The sequence below is a fragment of the Mandrillus leucophaeus genome, unplaced genomic scaffold, assembly GCF_000951045.1.
Source record: "Mandrillus leucophaeus isolate KB7577 unplaced genomic scaffold, Mleu.le_1.0 Scaffold1094, whole genome shotgun sequence".
Classification (NCBI taxonomy): Eukaryota; Metazoa; Chordata; class Mammalia; order Primates; family Cercopithecidae; genus Mandrillus; species Mandrillus leucophaeus.
In genome coordinates this window covers 396,303-415,035 of record NW_012099143.1, presented here as the reverse complement: position 1 = coordinate 415,035, position 18,733 = coordinate 396,303, and the positions used below count along the sequence as shown (strand labels likewise).

Sequence of the window (18,733 nt, the reverse complement as noted above, 5' to 3'; positions counted from 1 at the left end):
ATACCTACAAATTAATACTGCTTTAAGTTCTCCTCAAAATGTTACCATTTTTCTAAATATAATGTGACAATTATAATATTAATGAACAATGAAAGGGTATGGAAAGAAAAACAGGAAGGTAAATCTAACTTCTTATAAGTACTTCAAAGAAGTACTTATGCCTACCAGGCACTGCCATGATCTAAATGTTTGTGTCTTCAAAATTCATATTTTGAAACCTAATCACCAGTATGACAGTATCAGCAGGTGGAGCCTTTGGAAGGTTATGAGCCCTTATGAATGGGATTAGTGCTCTTATAAAAGAGGCCCCAGAGAGCTGCCTTGCCCATTGCACCAAGCAAGGACACAGCAAGAAGGCACCATATATGAATTAGAAAGTGGGCCCTTGCCAGACCCTAAATCTGCTGGCACCTTGATCTTGGACTCCCAGCTTCCAAAACTGTGAGAAATAAACTTCTGTTGTTTATAAGCTACCCAGATTATGGTGTTTTGTTACAGCAGACCAAACAGAATAAACAGGTATGTTATTTTTTTTTTTACTATCTGCTATCTAACTCCCATCTCCACCAAAATATTGACCCAGCAATCTCATTTCTAGAGTTCCATCCCAAAGATAAACAAGCAAAACTATAAAATACCGTATGCACAGACTATCACTACAGCACTATTAGTAATAACAAAAGACTGGAAATAGCCCAAATGTCTATTGATAAGGGACAGGTTGTATAAACTGATATAGTCACACATATAGAGACATAAAGTGTCTATACATACAGCTATAAAAAGGAATGAGGAAGATCTATAGATGTCCATGAGATGTAGTAAAGTAAAAAAATATGGCTGGGCGCGGTGGCTCACGCCTGTAATCCCAGCACTTTGGGAGGCCAAGACGGGCAGATCATGAGGTCAGGAGATCAAGACCATCCTGGTTAACACGGTGAAACTCCGTCTCTACTAAAAATACACAAAATTAGCCGGGCTTGGTGGTGGGTGCCTGTAGTCCCAGCTACTAGGGAGGCTGAGGCAGGAGAATGGCGTGAACCCAGGAGGCGGAGCTTGCAGTGAGCCAAGATCGTGCTATTGCACTCCAGCCTGGGTGACAGAGTGAGACTCCGTCTCAAAAAAAAAAAAAAAAAAAAAGGCAAGATGCAGAACAGCGTGTATAGTATGATACTTTTTATCTAAGAAACAGAAGAATATGAAGATACGGATTTGCTCACATTTTAAAAAAATGAGAAATCTTAAACAGTATTCAGTAATATATTATTAGAATAATATTAATATTGTTATTTTCAAACTATATTTGGGGATATAATGTTTTTAGGAACCAAAATTTTCTGGTCAGAGAAGTGTTGCTCTTAAAAAAATCAAGAGTAAAACCCTATAATCTTAAATTTAAATTAGAAACCCCAGCATAAACTTGTGATGTATTTTTATCTGTCAAAAACAAAAACATTTCTTCCCAGTGTAGGCTCAAGTACAAAGAAAAAAGAAAAAAAAAAATTTGTCTAGAAGTAATGATGAAATCAGTAGCAATGAACACACGTTATTTACAGATCTGACTGTAGTCTGTACAAAAGAAGCCTGAAACATCTTGTCATACCAGAAAGCAAGGAAGCTATTGAAATCAGTCAAAAGAACATAGGAGCCAACTGGCCAAAGATGAGACAATTTGAGCATTATAGAGAATAACCACAATGGGTTGAAACACACAGAAAATGTTAAAATCTACAAGTTTATAATGATAACATCAATGACAACAAAAAAGAAATTTACTGGGCATGCTAGGAAACCAACTTATTTGAAAACTGGCAAATAGGAAAATCCGCATTTGTTACCATTCCCCATAGGGTAACCTAATGGTTGAGGAGGCAAACAAAGTCTTTCATAGGAGAATTCTAGCTAATAAATGTGGAAGGAATGATAGAATTACAATGTTACTATTTCACAACCCCCAATGAAAAATAGGTCTAAACAACTATCATTAATGGCAGCTAAAGGCATTAAGGTAAAAAACCCAGTGGGAAACTATATGATAGATGAATCAGGTTTCTAATACCTGAACACACTGATCAAATCTTAACATCACTAAAAGAGAGACAAGCAGACATATGTGCCTCCTGATTTAATGCAACAGGAAGTGCACAGCATCGCCTAAGGCTCTAAATCCAATAACCAGTCTAGAGGAAACACAGGATAAATGAACATATTAATTGTAATCAAGGCTGGGCATGGTGGCTTGTGCCTTTATTCCCAGCACTTTGGGTGGCTGAGGTGGGCAGAGTTCAAAACCAGCCCAGGCAACAAAGTGAGACCCTGTCTCTACAACAAACAAACAAAAAAAATTAGCTAGGCGTGGTGGCAGACGCCTGTGGTCCCAGCTACTCGGGAGGCTGAAGTGGGAGGATCGTTTGAGCTTGGGAGGGCAAGACTACCGTGAGCCGTGACTGTGCCACTGCACTCTAGCCTGGGTGATAAAGTGAGAACATGTCTTGAAAAAATAAATACATAAATAAGTAAATAAAAATAAATAAATAAATGCAATCATACCACAAAGATGGAATCAGTCAAATACAGAATGTGGGAAATTCAACAGAATAACCTGGTTCCTTTAACAAATAAATTGTAAGTAAACAAATAAGAAGAAGTTGTTTCAGATTTTAAAAGACTTAAGAGACAAATTAACTAAATGCAATGTGGGGCTTTATTTCCTGATAAAAACAAACCAACTAGAAAAATATATTTAGAAAATAATTGGAGAAATGTGATTTGTTACTGTAGAAAGACGTTAGGAAAAGACTGGGGAAATGTGAATGTTACTATGGTAATGTTAAAATGAAAATAGTTCTTATCTTTCAGACTGTTTAAAAAGAACTTAAAAAACAATTCCAGAACTAGTGCTGAAGAAAAAGACATGAATATTTTTGCTCACCTCTTCAAGGCGTAGGAGGAATGACTGTAAAGAGGGGAGTAGTCTGATATCAAGTGTTTCAAAGGAGCTAGAGTTTTTTAGGGAAGAGGAGGTTATAATGGTCTAGAATCAGCAAGGAGGAGTAAGGAAGACATCTAATCAGATCCGGTGATATGCAGCGCATCAAAGAAAAACACCTCTACTTGAGAAGGCTGGAGGAAAAACACTGCTCTCAGTAGTCGGCTGCTTTTTGTTTGTTTGTTTGTTTTGAGACGGAGTCTCGCACTGTCTCCTGGGCTGGAGTGCTATAGCGTGATCTCCGGCTCACTGCAACCTCTGCGTCCCAGGTTCAAGCTGGGACTCTTCCGCCTCAGCCTCCTGAGTAGCTGGGATTACAGGCGTGTGCCACCACACCCGGCTAATTTTTTTGTATTTTTAGTACAGACGGCGTTTCACCGTGTAAGCCAGGATGGCCTCAATCTCCTGACTTCATGATCCGCCTGCCTTGGCCTCCCAAAGTGCTGGGATTACAGGCGTGAGCTACCGTGCCAGGCCAGTAGTCAGCTGTTGTTAATTAGCACAAGAATGCTTTTAGTGAAAGGGCTGAGCTTTGTCTGCAAGGCCACAGCTATATGACTGCAGGTTGTGTACTGCACAACTCTGGGTCTATGTGAATGGTGCCCTCTGGAATTGAACAGGCCGCTGACTGCAGGTGGTGTCTTCAAATTTCCTAGGCCTACAACTACACATATGAAGCCCCATGTAGCAGGCGGCTGTAGAATTTTTAGGTCTCCTTTCAGGATGGAGAGAAAGGAGCTACCTCATAGACCCCCAGGCTCTGATTTCAAACAGAAACTTGAATCTAGTCCCTTGTCTCACTTCAAGTATTAATACTTTCAGTTTCCTTAGCCAGCAGGAGCAACTTTCCTCACTGCCTTTCCCTGCCTGCTTCTGGACCTGGAGTAGGTCTGAGACTCCACACTGCATTTTTGTTCTGTTTCTGGTCCACAGAGATCTTTATCTTGTTTTTGAGGCCAGATGAGTCTTTTATATATCTACATATTTAAATCTTTTGGTGCCAAAAGTATGTCTCTTTCTTCCATGTATGAATTAACACCATTTTTGTGAGAAGTCTGAGCTCCCAGAGATTTTGTTTTTTAAAGATCCAAAATGCCATCTTCTAGAAACAGTTTAAAGCTAATAGAATGATATAAAAATGTTAAAGGGAAGTTATATGTTAGTTTCTTTATAGCAACATGCTATCTAGTCAAACTGCTTGCAAACTTTCCTAAACAAACAGGTTTAAGAAAATTCAACATTTAAAAATCCAATTGTATAGGCCTCTAACATTATTAAAATTATAGCTAGATTTCTTAAGATCCATATTTGCCTAAAGCCTCACATGGGGGAGTGTCCCCTTCTGTGAATCTAGTACACCTGAACCAAACCAGACTAAAGCATCCTAGCCACAATAACAAAACTAAAGACACTCTAGTAATTGCTGTTATAGTTTCAAAACGATGGCAAATTCCACATCAGAAATGTTATGTGCTGAATTTTATTTTACTTTATTTTATTTTTTATTTTTTGAGACAGAGTCTCACTCTGTCGCCCAGGTTGGAGTGCAATGGCTTTGATCTCGGCCCACTGCAACCTCTGCCTCCGGGGTTCAAGAGATTCTCCTGCCTCAGCCTTCTGAGTAGCTGGGACTACAGGCGCGAGCCACCACACCCAGCTAATTTTTTGTATTTTTAGTAGAGACGAGGTTTCACTATGTTGGCCAGGCTGGTCTTAACTCCTGACCTTGTGATCCACCTGCCTCGGCCCCCCAAAGTGCTGGGATTACAGGCATGAGCCATCACGCTCGGCCTCTGCTGAATTTTAAAATACACCAATTACTCTGTTCAATTCAGCGCAGCTCCAGGATTAATCTCTCCTGATATTCGCATCACCTAATTCTTCTATGTGATCGATCACAATATTTAGACTCGTCAGATTGACATAAGTCTAAACATTCTGTTTGCACATTTGCAAAACATTCATTTAATCCTATACATAGCTATAATCATAATCATAGCAATAGCTATCATTTATTTTTGTTTTACATATATTATCTCATTTCATCTTCAAAATTACTCTATTATTAGCTCTTATTTTTACAAGACATAAAGTGTCCTGTAAGAATTAGACACCTTTGAACTTTGATGACTATTAAAAGCCAAATTTGTATCCCATCCTAAAGTTAGAGTGGCAGGAAAGAAATTGGGACACTAGAAATGCCTCATCCTTTGCACCCGCAGGCTTTCCCTCCTAGGCACTTCCTTCTAACAAAGACATCAACAGATCTCTTTTGGAAAGAATTATCCACTGGGCTGCTTCCTGGAGGCAAGAGGCAGATTAAGAAACTTTTTCACTACAGGCTATTGTGTCCCACAAAAGCTGAGGTCCAGGGAGACCGTAGGGCAAGTAGGTCTACTGTAGGAAAACTGCACCAGCAGGTCAAGGTGTAGATTTAACAATCATGACTCAACATGATCTCTGGTTTCTGAGTTAATGAAACACGGATAAACCAAAAGCCAACAAAGCCTCCAAGGAAACTGTAAAATTCTAAATTGGGCAAACAAAAACAATTGTGATTGTTTAGTCTCACTGAAATCCTGTGACTCCACCTTGCAACAAAAGTGGGCTGTTACAAAGTACAGCCCTCAGAAAGGGAATCCTCCCAAATGTCCGGGGAGATCTTCCCAGAAAGGCAAACTGGAGTTAACAAACTGACCAAGCAACTACTTTGTTGCTAAAGAAGTTCTCAGGATATTCTTGGGGTAAAACCAAAGAAAATGACTGGAGGCGAGCCTCAATCAATTTATAGGTTTATTTTGCCAAGGTTGGGGATGTGCCCAGGAAAAAGGAACACAAAATCACAGGAACATCTGTGATCCATGCTTTTTCCAAAAAAGGGTTTGGAGAGCTTCAATATTTAAAGAGAAAAAAAAGTGGGCAGGAGGGGAAAAGGGAAAGAGAGAAGAGAAGAGAAGAGAAGAGAAAAGAGAAGAGAAGAGGGAGGGTATGGTCACATTCTTGTGAGGCTTTGATTAGAGCTCACTGAATCCACATGTTGCAAATGAAAAGAGGTACAGGGATAGTCAACTATGTATTCCCCTTGCAGTGAATCTGAATTTTTACAAAAGATAAACACAGAGTAGAAGAAGCAGTGAAATATGCATTGTCTCCGGTGAGCAGAGGGATGACTTCTAGTCTTGTCTTTCTTCCATACCTGTGAAGATAAGCTGTTAATTTACATTGTTAGGGTGAAACTCAACAGAACTCTGTTGTAGGGTAAAGATCTTGGGGCCTACAGGGAATTTACTTGTGAGCATATTGCAAGGGAAGTCCTCTGGGGAGGTATGTGTTCTATCTTTGTAGCTATCTACTTAGGAACAAAATGAGAGGCAGTTTTGCATGACTCAGTTCTCAAGCTTACCCTTTCCCTTTGACATAATGAGTTTGGGGTCTCAAGATTTTTATTTTCCTTTCACACTCACCAGCTGGATTTTAGCTATAAATGGGTAATCACTGTGTGTTGTTTTCCTTTCTCCCCTTTTCCAAATTGTTTTCATTGCAGCCACCCTCTTTTCCTTTAGCCATTGTAAACTGGGAATATGGAGAGTGGGAGGGAGGGGAGGGGAGAAGAATTAAAATACATATTTATGTATAGTTTTCCAAACCAGAGAGTTGGAGCTGGATGCAATAACCGTAGAGTCTAGGTTATCTTTTTTTAGAAAGGGGATGGGTTTGTTTTCAATCACATATGAAATAGCTGCATGATAAATTAGTATATTTCTGAGTCATATATATTGAGTAGCTTGAATATATATCCATATATATGAATAAAGGAAGTTTGTAAGGTGACTCCCAATGATCCCTGCCTCCTGGTATTCACACGCTTGAGCAAATCTCTCTATTTAGTGTAGTTTGGACCTAATAGCTTGCTTCTAGTAAATAGAATATGGCAAAAGTGATGAGACGTCACTTCTGAGCTCGGGTTATAAAAAACTGTGACTTATGTCTTGCTTGCACTCTCTCTGGCCCTTCTTGCTTGCTCTGCTGAAGCAAACCACCAAGTTGTGAGCTTCCCGATGAAGAGGCCACATACAAAGAACTGAAGGAGACCTCCAGTCAATAGTCAAGAAAACACTGAGGCCCGCAGGTGTAAATGACACTGATGAACGGAATCTTGCCAACCATCATGTCAGTGAGCTTGAAAGCAAATCTTCCCCCAGTTGAGCCTTCAGATAAGACTAAAGTCCCGGCCAACACCTTGTTTGCAGCCTTGTGAGACTGAAACAGGGGACCCAGCTAAGCTATGCCTGGATTCCTGACTCACAGAAAATGAGAGATAATAATTGTTGCTGTTTAAGCCACTATGTTTAGGGTTATTCATTATGCAACAATAAGTAACTAATACACTATAGCTGCTAAACCGCTCAAGGATAGACTACAGCATATATCTATCTATCATTTTTTGTCTGCCCAGAATCAAATGACATCTTTTCTCATAAATATACATTGATTTTCCTTTAGGAAAACATTCCTTCCACTATTCTCAGTGACTGGCTAGATGGGATTGACTCATTTTCCCCTGCCTCTTCCTAAGTAAATACACTTGACTCAGGCTCAGCATATGAAATCCAAGGCTGAGGTTTCTCCTGGAATTACTAGGGGAAAAAAAGCACTCTTTCCACTGAACTTGAAGTTGGTAGAATGTCAGTCTGGAACTACCAAGGCCACAAAATAGAGCCTTTCTGAAAACTAAGACAATTGCAGAGAAAAGAAGAGTCAAGGAAGAGAAAGAGATGATGGCATTATTTAAGCCTCTGAACCAATAATGCCTCTCAAGTCAGTCTATCTCTTCACTTCACATGAATCAATAAATTTCCTTTGTTTCCTTTATTTTTCACTTTAAATCAATTACAGCTGAATTGATGAAAAAAAAATTTCAAGGTAATAATTTAGGGGGTCCATAAAACCAAGGACCAAATCTGTCTTGTCCACTACTGTATTCCTCATTGTTTAGCCCAATGCCTGGCAAGTAGGGATCACTCAATAGATATCCATTGAATGAGTGAATAAAATCATTCTAAAAAGAAACAGTGAATAGGCCTAACTTAGCAAAAATGCAGTCAAATGTTTTATAACATGGAGAAGGTAAAACCTCTTTAAAAAATAAAAATAATGTTCTAGTTTAAAACTTTAAAAAATTATTTATAAATATTATTTTAAACACAAAGATAATTTAGATTAGATAAGCCATTTAAGCATTTCCATGGTTCATCTTATTTCACATAAAAATCCTCTCATCACTAGGATAATTTCTTTTTATTATGAAAGAAGAACTCTTCTTTCTAGATATAGTCTTATGTTGGGGCATATCTGTAATTAAGGCTAGAACTTTTTAGCACTACTATATTAGCTATAAATATAATATTATACCCCAATTAGTTGATTAGAACTCACAATGGATTCTATGTCATATCCAGAATATTATAATGGTTTAGATCTCAGGTTAATTAGAAGAAATATATATTAAATCATCATCTGGATCCTAAATCCTTCTTAAAGGAAACACAGAAGATGGAGGGCATGTCAAATCACACCGTGGAGATAGAATCAGCCCAGTCCAGACTGAGAAACTCTACCAGATAACTTGGTTCTTCAACAAACAAACTGCAGGGCAGGAAATAGAGATAGAAGGGGACTCTACAGACGAAAAGAGACTCAAAAAATGTATTAGCCAATTGCAATATGTAAAATTGGATCCTGATTCAAACAAAGTTTTGTGGCATGTAGGAAACAATTGGACATTTAAACACTTTGTGGATATTTGATAATGTTAAGAAATTGTTATTTTATATGATATGATAATGGTAGTGTGGTTATGTTAAAACAGAGTCCTTATCTTTTAGTTATATATACTAAAATATTTACAAATGAAATACAACGTCTGAATTTGGGGAACAAGGAAAGTAGACAGGACATGGACCGGGCAGGCTTAAGCATGAATTGGTGATTACTGGGGCCGGGTGATGAGCACATGGGGATTCAATATACTACTCTGTGTGTGTTTTAAATTATCTAAATAAAAAGTTTTATAATTTTAAAATAAATAAGCAGAATAAAGAAAAAGTATAATATACCTAATTATTAGTAATCTAGTGACAATATTATCCAAATTTTAAAATCTGGATATGTGGGCTAACAGAATATTTGAATAGACCTGCCTATGCTTCTAAATTTTTATAGTAATAATATGAATTATGAATACTGAAGATAGAGGCAATTGATACAGGCAAAAGGAAGAAGACAAAGGTCGAATCCTTCTTTTTCAGAGGATTTCTATTGACACATTGCACTTTGATCTTCTCCTTGTACCTTTCTTCAACTAATTATTAATATATTAAGGGCAAGGCACTGGGCTAGAGGCCCTGAAAGAGAGACAAAGATGAGCCATGAGGATACTTGTGCCCTCCCACTGATGACTTTTGACCTGTAAAACATCTCTCTACTTCCCATTGCCACATTCCAACCTCCTTGTATTTATCTACAAAATATTTCACTTCAAAATTTTCTTCTGATGGGATTGAGGATACACTATTATGGCACTATGGCATACTGAATATTTTAAGCTAAAGGAATTTGATAAAACAAGAGCAGCAGGAGGTCAGTCTGACCTTCCCCAACTCTTCTTCTCTCACACAGGTCATAAAACCTAGAAAGGATTTTCTGACCTTTTCCTGAAGCAGGTCATAAGACTCTCATGTGAGAGGTACCCTCCCTATACCCAGAGGAAAGTTATATCCTTATTTCTGAAGACACAGGGACACAGAGAAGAATCTAAACATGCAGGTCTTGCTAAATTTTCCCTAGCTTATTACCACTAGATCATACGTTTTTTGGCCTACTGCGTATCGCCACAACTGTCTACTCTTCATCAAACGTAGCGTAAAAGCACACAGGCTTAACTGTTTCTTCAGATCTACATTTCCTCAGGAAGGCTCTGGTGTCATGTAAAACTTACATTAAATCAGTTTATATGCCTTTTTCTTGTTAATATGCCTTTTGTTATAGGGACCTCAGTCATGAGCCTAGGATGGGTAGAGGTATTTTTCTTCCCCTATACTTCTTAATTCCTAATAAGAACTTCCTATACCATTTTCCCATTTTGACTCTCCTTAGGTAATTCTTAAAATAAATTAAAAAAAAAAAAAAATCAGGTTAAATAAGTTCATCCAATTACAAATAAGTAAAACAATTAACCCTGTCAGTAACTGGCAGATTAGGCCTGCCTTGGATTCAGCTCCAGGAGTCAAATCCAACATGCTCCTATTTGTTACAGCTTTTTCCTCAACATTTCCTCAATGTTTCCAATTTCACCGTATTTGTACTAAATGCATAACCGAGTAGCTTTGGCATTCAGGTTCTATATCTGTGAAAGGTTTTTATGTCAGAGAAAGTGACTAATGGCATAGTTAAAATATTTCTAATGTGACTGAATTTTTATAAGCTTGACTAAATATAATTAATGAAAATAATTCCATATTCTGTACAGTTAACTAATATGAAAAGAAGCAGGTTTAATCAACCTTGGAACATAATCATACCTGCATGGCCCTTCTTTTAGTTAATGTTACTTGAAAATTTTTCCACTCCCAATGTTGTTCCACCACATGTGCAAAAACAACATGTCCATTTCCACAGGCTCCAGCAATCTGAGTGCCATCAATAGACCACGCAATATTAAATATGCTGCCAGTGTTGGGTTTTTCTAAAGCATATGACCACTGGGGGAGAAAAAACAAGAAAAAAATGGACTTATTGAAAAAAATTTTTAGGAAGTTTTAAATCAGGCACATGACAACATATTAAGATCATTTTTAAAAGAATGTCAGTTCTGGAATTATTAAAATATTTTTCTTACTAAAATTACAGTGTACTGAATGGAAAATACAGATATAATTGTTAAAGTCCACAGTAGAACATCATGATAAAACACCGTATGAAATATCTCAAGAACTATAAAAAACCCACATCATTTCAATGTTTACTATTCCTTTTCAGTAATAATACTTCATAGGTAAACACAAATATTCTGTAGAAAAAACAAAGACATCTTATTATTCATTCTTAATATATAGTCTCCACATCTAAAAAAAATCTTATTACAATATTTTAAGAATGTCACAAAAAAATTGAAACTCAACACACAATGTAATTAAAATAGCTCTGACACACATCCTAAATCATGAAATTACACGAAATTGGATTTATCTCTTTTCTTTTCTTTTTTTTTAACGGACTGCAGTAAGTATAACGTCTCCTAGAACCTATCTATCTATTTGAGAAAGTTATTTAGAGATATCAATAAGCATTAAATAGGACAAAAGAGATTCTTGTGTGTGTGTGTATAAGTAAGACATAAGAAAAAAAGCAAACTTTTTAATACATGGTATTATATGCACTTGTTTCATTTTTCAGATGCAACATATGTTATTTGCTAGGATAATTAATTTGACTAAACTTATATACATATTCTCTTTCCATTTCTCCAGCCTTACAGCGTATAATCATAGTCTTGATTTTGTTGTTGTTGTTGCTCTTGGCTGGAGATAGATAGATAGATAGATAGATAGATAGATAGATAGATAGATATAATTTGTTTGTTTGTTTTACATTTTTTTTTTCCAGAAATACTCATTATTAGCCACAGGCTCACTTTGACAACAAATCTGGGGGAATGGAAAAATATAAAGATTTACTAATTGATACTATTACAAAACAAGAATTTAAAATTCCTAATAAAAGTTCATACATAACAAAAACATACTGAAAGGCTCTTTGACCCCTTGCTGACACTCTTTTACAACTCTCCTCACCCTCCAGCTTTAGAGCCACTAGCTGTTGCTTTAATGGCTTCAGTAAAGGCCTAATAATAAAGTTATCAGGGAGAAGATAATGAACAAACCATAACCTTTGCTTCATCAGCAGTATGAAAATACTAGAAACTTCCTTTTCAAAAATTAAGAAGAATCAATTAAAAAAAGAATACATATAATATTTGAAGTCATCTTTTGAAAATAACTGTAAGACTGGGAACTTCAAAGATACTAATAACCTGCTTTGGGCGATAAAATGAAATTAATTCATTTGTGTTTGACAAAAAAGAATTATGAAACACTACATGAATACTATTTTACATAAAGATTAAAAGTAGTTGGTAATGACAAACGAGTCTTGATTTATTAACATATAGGCTTATGGCATATCTCTCTTTCTAAATCTAGTCTATCCTCATGGTGTAGAAGAAACAGAGATCTTAGTTTAATTCCTATTTTAAAATCATACATTCATATAACACTCCTTCCTTAACCATGGGGATAAGTCCCAGGATCCCCAGTGGAAGCCTGACACTATGGATAGTACTAAACCCTATGCATCCTATGTTTTTGTCTATATATACACACCTATGTTGAAGTTTAATTTATAAATTAGGGAAAGTAAGAGATTAACAATGTCTAATAATACAATAGAACAATTATAAAAATATACTATAGTAGAAGTTACGTGAGTGTGATCTCTATGTCTGGAAATTCCATTTCGGACTGCAGTTGACAGAGGGTAACTGAACTCACAGAAAAAGAAACTGTGAAAAAGGGAGGACTACCGAATTTAAAGTATGGTTTTAAAACACTGGAAGAACCAAATCAGCCAGAAAGAAATGTCTTACTAAAATTAAACAGAAATATTTATCTAAGAACTTACAGATGCATGATCCTAAGAGGAGAAAATGAAATGTTTAGATAACAGTATATCATCATCCCATATTCAACTGATTTCCTTTACAGTCCACACGAACCAACAAAAATAAAATCTGCAACATGCAACTTATCCCTGAAAACACATCTCAAGGAATACAGATTGAGTATCCTTTACCTGAAATGCATGGGGGCCAGAAGCAAATTTTGGATTTCTTCAGATTTTGAAATATTTGCATATTCATAAGAAGATATATTGAGAATGAGACCCAAATCTAAACACAAAATTCATTTATGTTTCATATATATGTTATACACATAGCATAAAGGTAATTATATATATATTTCTTATACATAGCATAAAGGCAATTATACATATATTTCTTATAATTTTGTGCATGAAACAAAGTTTTGCAGATGTTTTGGTTGTGGCCTGTCACATGAGGTCAAGTGTTGGAATTTTCTACTGGTGGCATCATGTTGGTGCTCAGAAAGTTTTGGATTTTGGAGTATTTTGGCTAGGTACTTTACTCTTTTTGTGACAGTTGTGAATGGGAGTTCATTCGTGATTTGGCTCTCTGCTTGTCTGTTGTTGGTGTATAGGAATGCTAGTGATTTTTGCACATTGATTTTGTATCCTGAGACTCGGCTGAAGTTGATTATCAACTTAAGAAGCTTTTGGGCTGAGATGACAGGGTTTTCTAGATATATAATGGGATCATATCATCTCCAAACAGGGATAGTTTGACTTCCTCTCCTCCTATCTGAGTACCCTTATTTTTTTTTCCTTGCCTGATTGCTCTGGCCAGAACTTCCAATATTGTATTGAATAGGAGTGGTGAGAGAGGGCATCCTTGTTCTGTGCCAGTTTTCAAGGTGAATGCTTCCAGCTTTTGCCCTTTCAGTGTGATATTGGCTGTAAGTTTGTCATATATGGCTCTTATTTTGAGGTATTCTTTCAACACCTAGTTTATTGAGAGTTTTTAACATGAACGGATGTTGAATTTTATCGGAAGCCTCTTCTGCATCTGTTGAGATAATCGTGTGGTTTTTGTCTTCAGTTCTGTTTATGTAATGAATCACATTTATTGATTCGTGTATGTTGAATCAGCCTTGCATCTGGGGATGAAGCCTACTTGATCATGGTGGATAAGCTTTTTGATGTGCTACTGGATTCACTTTGCCAGTATTTTGTTGAGGATTATTGCATTGATGTTCATCGAAGATATTGGTCTGAAGTTTTCTTTTTTTGTCATATCTCTGCCAGGTTTTGGTATCAGGATGATGCGGACCTCATAGAATGAGTTGGGGAGGAGTGTCTCCTTTTTAATTTTTGGAATAGTTCCAGTATGCCTCCCCAATTTTAGTAACTATTAAAGACTTATTCTCTGCTGATTAGGTTTCGATTATATTGTTTTATTACTAATCTAAAACAGAGAGAAATAATTTTATTTTTTAATCTTTTATTTTGAGTTCAGGGGTACATGTACAGGTTTGTTATATAGGTAACCTTGTATCATGGGGGTTTGTTATCATTAATGGGTACTGGGCTTAATACCTTGGTGATGAAATTTTAATTTTTAATGCTTACATTTAAAATAATTTTTAAATTGTAAATTAAAAAATTTTTAATGTAAGAATTTAATTTAACTTTACTATCACGATATTGTTATACAGGTTGAGCATTCCTAATCTGAAAAATTCAAAAGCCAAAATACTCCAAAATCCAAAATTTTTGACATAGAGAACACAGTAGAAGCAGGAACGTCATTCTCTAACCTTCTTTCACCCCTCTCCCAAGGCAGGTCAGTTCATCAAGGGAGAGGTACCTTCCCTGTACTGGGAGGAAAGGAACATCCTTATCTCTAAAGACACAGGGATGCAGAGAGGAATAATCTGAACAGAAAGGCTTTGCTACATTTCCCCCAGTTTATTAGCATTAGATCATAACCTCTCTGTCCAATCATACTTTTGCATGACAGTTCATTTGTAATAAAACCTAAGCATAAAAATACACAGGTTTCCCTGTTTCTTGGGGTGGGGGTGGGGGGGGCGGGTCTTCATTTCTGAAGGTTTCCATGTTATGTAAAGTTCGTATTAAATAAAATTGTATGCTTTTTTTTTTTTTTGTTAATCTGTCTTTCGTTATTTATAGGGTCCTCATCCATAAACCTAAGATGGGAAGAGACATACTTTTTCTCCCCTATACTGTTACTTATCTTATCGTTTTCTTTGACCAGACTATCTCTTACTTTAAGATGTTACTCAAAGTGTGCAAGCCAGCAGCATCTATATCACGTGTGAGCTTATTAAAAATGTAAATTCATGGACCCTACCCCAAGCTATTGAATCTGAATCTCTGGAGGAGACAGGAAGCTTTTAACAAGCTCTTGAGATAATTCTTATGCACATAAAGTTAGGATACTTGTTATCAATGCTAGCTGCACATTATTATCATCTTAGAAACTTTTAAAAAAGAGAGCCAAAACCCTAGCTCTGATCCAACCAATTAAATCCAGAATCTCCTGGGGGTAGGTCTGGATGTGTGTTTAAAAGTTCTCTAGGTGATTTTAATAAAGAGCCATTGTTTCAAGAGAAGAGCAAAATTTGTAATTTAGTTTATCATTAGCAGCTGGCTCTCTGACGGTACCTTACCAACTCATCTGCTAACTATTAAGACAATTATACAACCTTGTCTTAGCCTCTAAACCAGCTTCTCCTAGGTATGTGTACATTTGGCTTGTTATATTCATAAACTAATTTTTTTCTTTTGCACTTTTTATTTCTTTGAATTTCAAACATAAACTTAAGTAGGAATAATAATACAAAGCAGTGGTTTTCAAACTTTAGTGTGCATCAGAGTTACCTAGAAGGATTGTTAAAATGGATTCCTGGGCCCGACCCCAGAGTGTCTGATTTAGTGGATGTGGGCTGGGGTCAAAAAATTTGCATTTCTAACAAGCTCCCAGAGGGTCCTGAAGCTACTGGGCCAGTGACCACACTTTGAGAATGACTGGCATAATAGACCCCCATTTACCTGTTACCCAGTTTCCAACAATTATCAACTAATGGCAAATTCTCATCTCCTCTGTACCACCATCCACTTCTCCATGGCCCAGATTATTTAAAGCAAATCCCTATCATATCATTTCATCAATAAATATTTCAGCACATAGTAGTCCCTTCTTATCCACAGGGATAGGTTCCAAGACCCCCAGTGGAGGCCTGAAACCACAGATAGTTCTGTACTGTCTATATAACACTATGAACAGATTTGTTTTTCCTCCTTCACAATTTCATGGATAGAAGATTCATTTTTACCATAGATGTTAGTAACCTCGGCATACCATCTTTTTCTAATTGAGAACTTTCACCTTTTCACTTAAAGGAAGCACTTTATGGATTCTCTGTGGCACACTGAATTGCTAGCATCCTTACTCTTGTGCTTTGGGGCCATTATTAAGAAAACTAAGGGTTACTTGAACACACGCCCTGAAATACTGTGACAGTTGATCTGACAACTAAGCCAGCTACTAAGTAACTTATGGGTGGGTAGTGTATACAGAGTGGATATACTGGACAAAGGGATGACTCATGTCCTGGGAAAATGAAGTAGGATGGCTTGAGATTTCATCATGCTGCTCAGAACAGTGTGCAATATAAAACTTATGCATTTTTTATTTCTAGAATTTCCCTTTAATATTTTCAGATCATGGTTGCCTATAGGTAACCGAAAAATCATGAAAGCAAAGCCACAGACAAGGAGGAACTACTATATATCACTAAAAAGACAAAAGGCTTTTTAAACCCAACTTCAATACCATCATTAAGTCACTGTTCAAAATTTCCCAATTGCCATTTTTTTCCCAATTTGTTTCCAGTTTGTGTCAATCAAGATGCAAATAAGGTACAACCACTATGTTTGATGGGTAAGATCTATATGTTCTCCTTCCACATCTTTTTACCCTTGTAAATTTTTTTTTTTTTTTTGAGACAATGTCTTTCTCTTTCATCCATGCTGGAGTACAGTGATGCAATAGCTTACTCTAGCCTCAATCTCCGGGCTCAAGTGATCCTCCCACCTCAGCATCCTGAGTAGCTGGAACCACAGGTGCATGCCAAGACATCGGGATTTTTATTTTTAGTAGAGATGAGGTTTATGTTGTACAGGCTGCTTTTGAACTCTTGAGCTCAAGTGATCCTCCTGCTTTGGCCTCCAAAAGTGCTGGGATTACAGGCATAAGCCACCATGCCTGACCTCCCTTTGTAATTTTGTGGTTGTTGAAGAAACTGGGTCATATGTCCTATAAAATTTCCCAGTCTGGATTTTGGCTTCTGCATTCTCATGGTGTTATTTAACATTTCCTCTGTCCCCTTTATTTCCTGTAAATTAGTAGTTAGATTTAGAGTCTTGATCAGATTCAGGTTCCATATTTTTGGCAAGAAAACTTCATAGGTGATGTTGTATACTGTTGCAATTTGTTTAGTGAGGTATTTAAGTTAGGTTTTGTGTGGCACAGTGAGGAACATTCGTGGAAAGATTAGGTTTACTACTCATAGGTCTAAGCGAGAAGGCAGAGCCAATGGGAAGGTGTGGGGTGTCATCAAGAACATGAACGCTCGACCAGCAGATGGGGAGCAAGAGAGACAGGGTGAGACCTTCGGGTGGAAGCTTTTATTGGTGTGCAGCGTGTTACCTAGGTGGGTTTCCCCTGGCGACCCCTAGGTGGGGTTGATTGGAGGGAGCACAAGGATAAGCACGGGAACTTGGGGATTACATTATCAGGTTCCTAACACTTAAAAGTAGAAGGTGATCAAACAGTTCGGTGTACGGGGCCTTATCTATCTAGAAGATAAAATGCTAACTAGATGGAGACTATCTCAAAATAGATGGGTCAAAAGTCAGGGACAAGACAACAAAACGGATGCTGGGACAGCATTACATGAATAAGAGTAATGACATGTACTTCCAGTAGGAAACAATTAACATCTGTTGCCTCTCTTCTTATGCTTTTAGTAAATGACGATCATTGCCTACATCTACTAATTCAGTAGGGTTGCAAAATGGGTAATCTTCTAATCTTTTCTTCACTTACTAACTGCAATAGTTTTAGAAAAAGAAATATCTTCTCATCACCTATTTGGTTACCCTGGGGTATATATATCAAAGGCAGGATAAATTCTTTATTATTTCCAGTTAGTTGCCATCATGTGTTGCTTAATGAAGGGGATGCATTCTGAGAAATGGGCTATTAGGCGATTTCATCATGTGAACATCATAGTGTGTACTTACACAAATATAGATAATATAGCACCTAGACTATATGGTATAGCTTGTTGCTCCTAGGCTACAAACCTATCAAGCACCTTACTGTACTGAATACTATAGGAAACTGTCACACAATGATAGTAGTAGACCTAAACATACCTAAACACAAAAAAAGGTATAATAAAATACAGCATTAAAACATAAAAAATGGTATACCTGTATATGACACTTACACGAATGGAGCTTGCAGGCTTGGAAGTTGTTCTGGGTGAGTCAGAGAGTGAATGGTGAGTGAATGTGAAGGCCTGAAACACTACTACATACTACTATCAATTTTATAAACACTGTACACTTAGGCTACTAAATTCATTGAGAAGTATTTTTCTTTCTTCAATAACAAATTAACTTCAGCTTACTATAACTTTTTTGCTTTATAAACCTCTTAATTTTTTAAACTTTTTGACTCTTGTAGTAACACTAAGCTTAAAATAAAACATGTTGGGACAGCTGTACAAATATATTTTCTTTATATCCTTATTCTTTATGTTTTTTTCTATCTTTAAAATTTTTTGTTTTGTTTTTTACTTTTTAAACTTTCTTGTTAAAAACTAAGATATAAACACACACATTAGCGTAGGCCTACACAGGGTCAGAATCATTAATATCACTGTCTTCCACCTCTACACCTTGCCCAATGAAAGGTCTTCAGGGGCAATAGCATGCATGAAGCTGTCATTCCTTATG

General features: G+C 36.7%; 1 protein-coding gene across 2 annotated transcripts in view; it reads right to left on the bottom strand.

The window, feature by feature from the left end:
• IFT80 (intraflagellar transport 80) overlaps positions 1-18,733 on the bottom strand; it is a 136,584-nt gene that overhangs the window by 52,199 nt on the left and 65,652 nt on the right. For both annotated transcript variants that reach the window (XM_011989295.1, XM_011989286.1), the window contains one exon: positions 10,570-10,749. In XM_011989295.1, the coding sequence (XP_011844685.1) occupies positions 10,570-10,749 (180 nt within the window). The remainder of the gene's footprint in view (positions 1-10,569; positions 10,750-18,733) is intronic.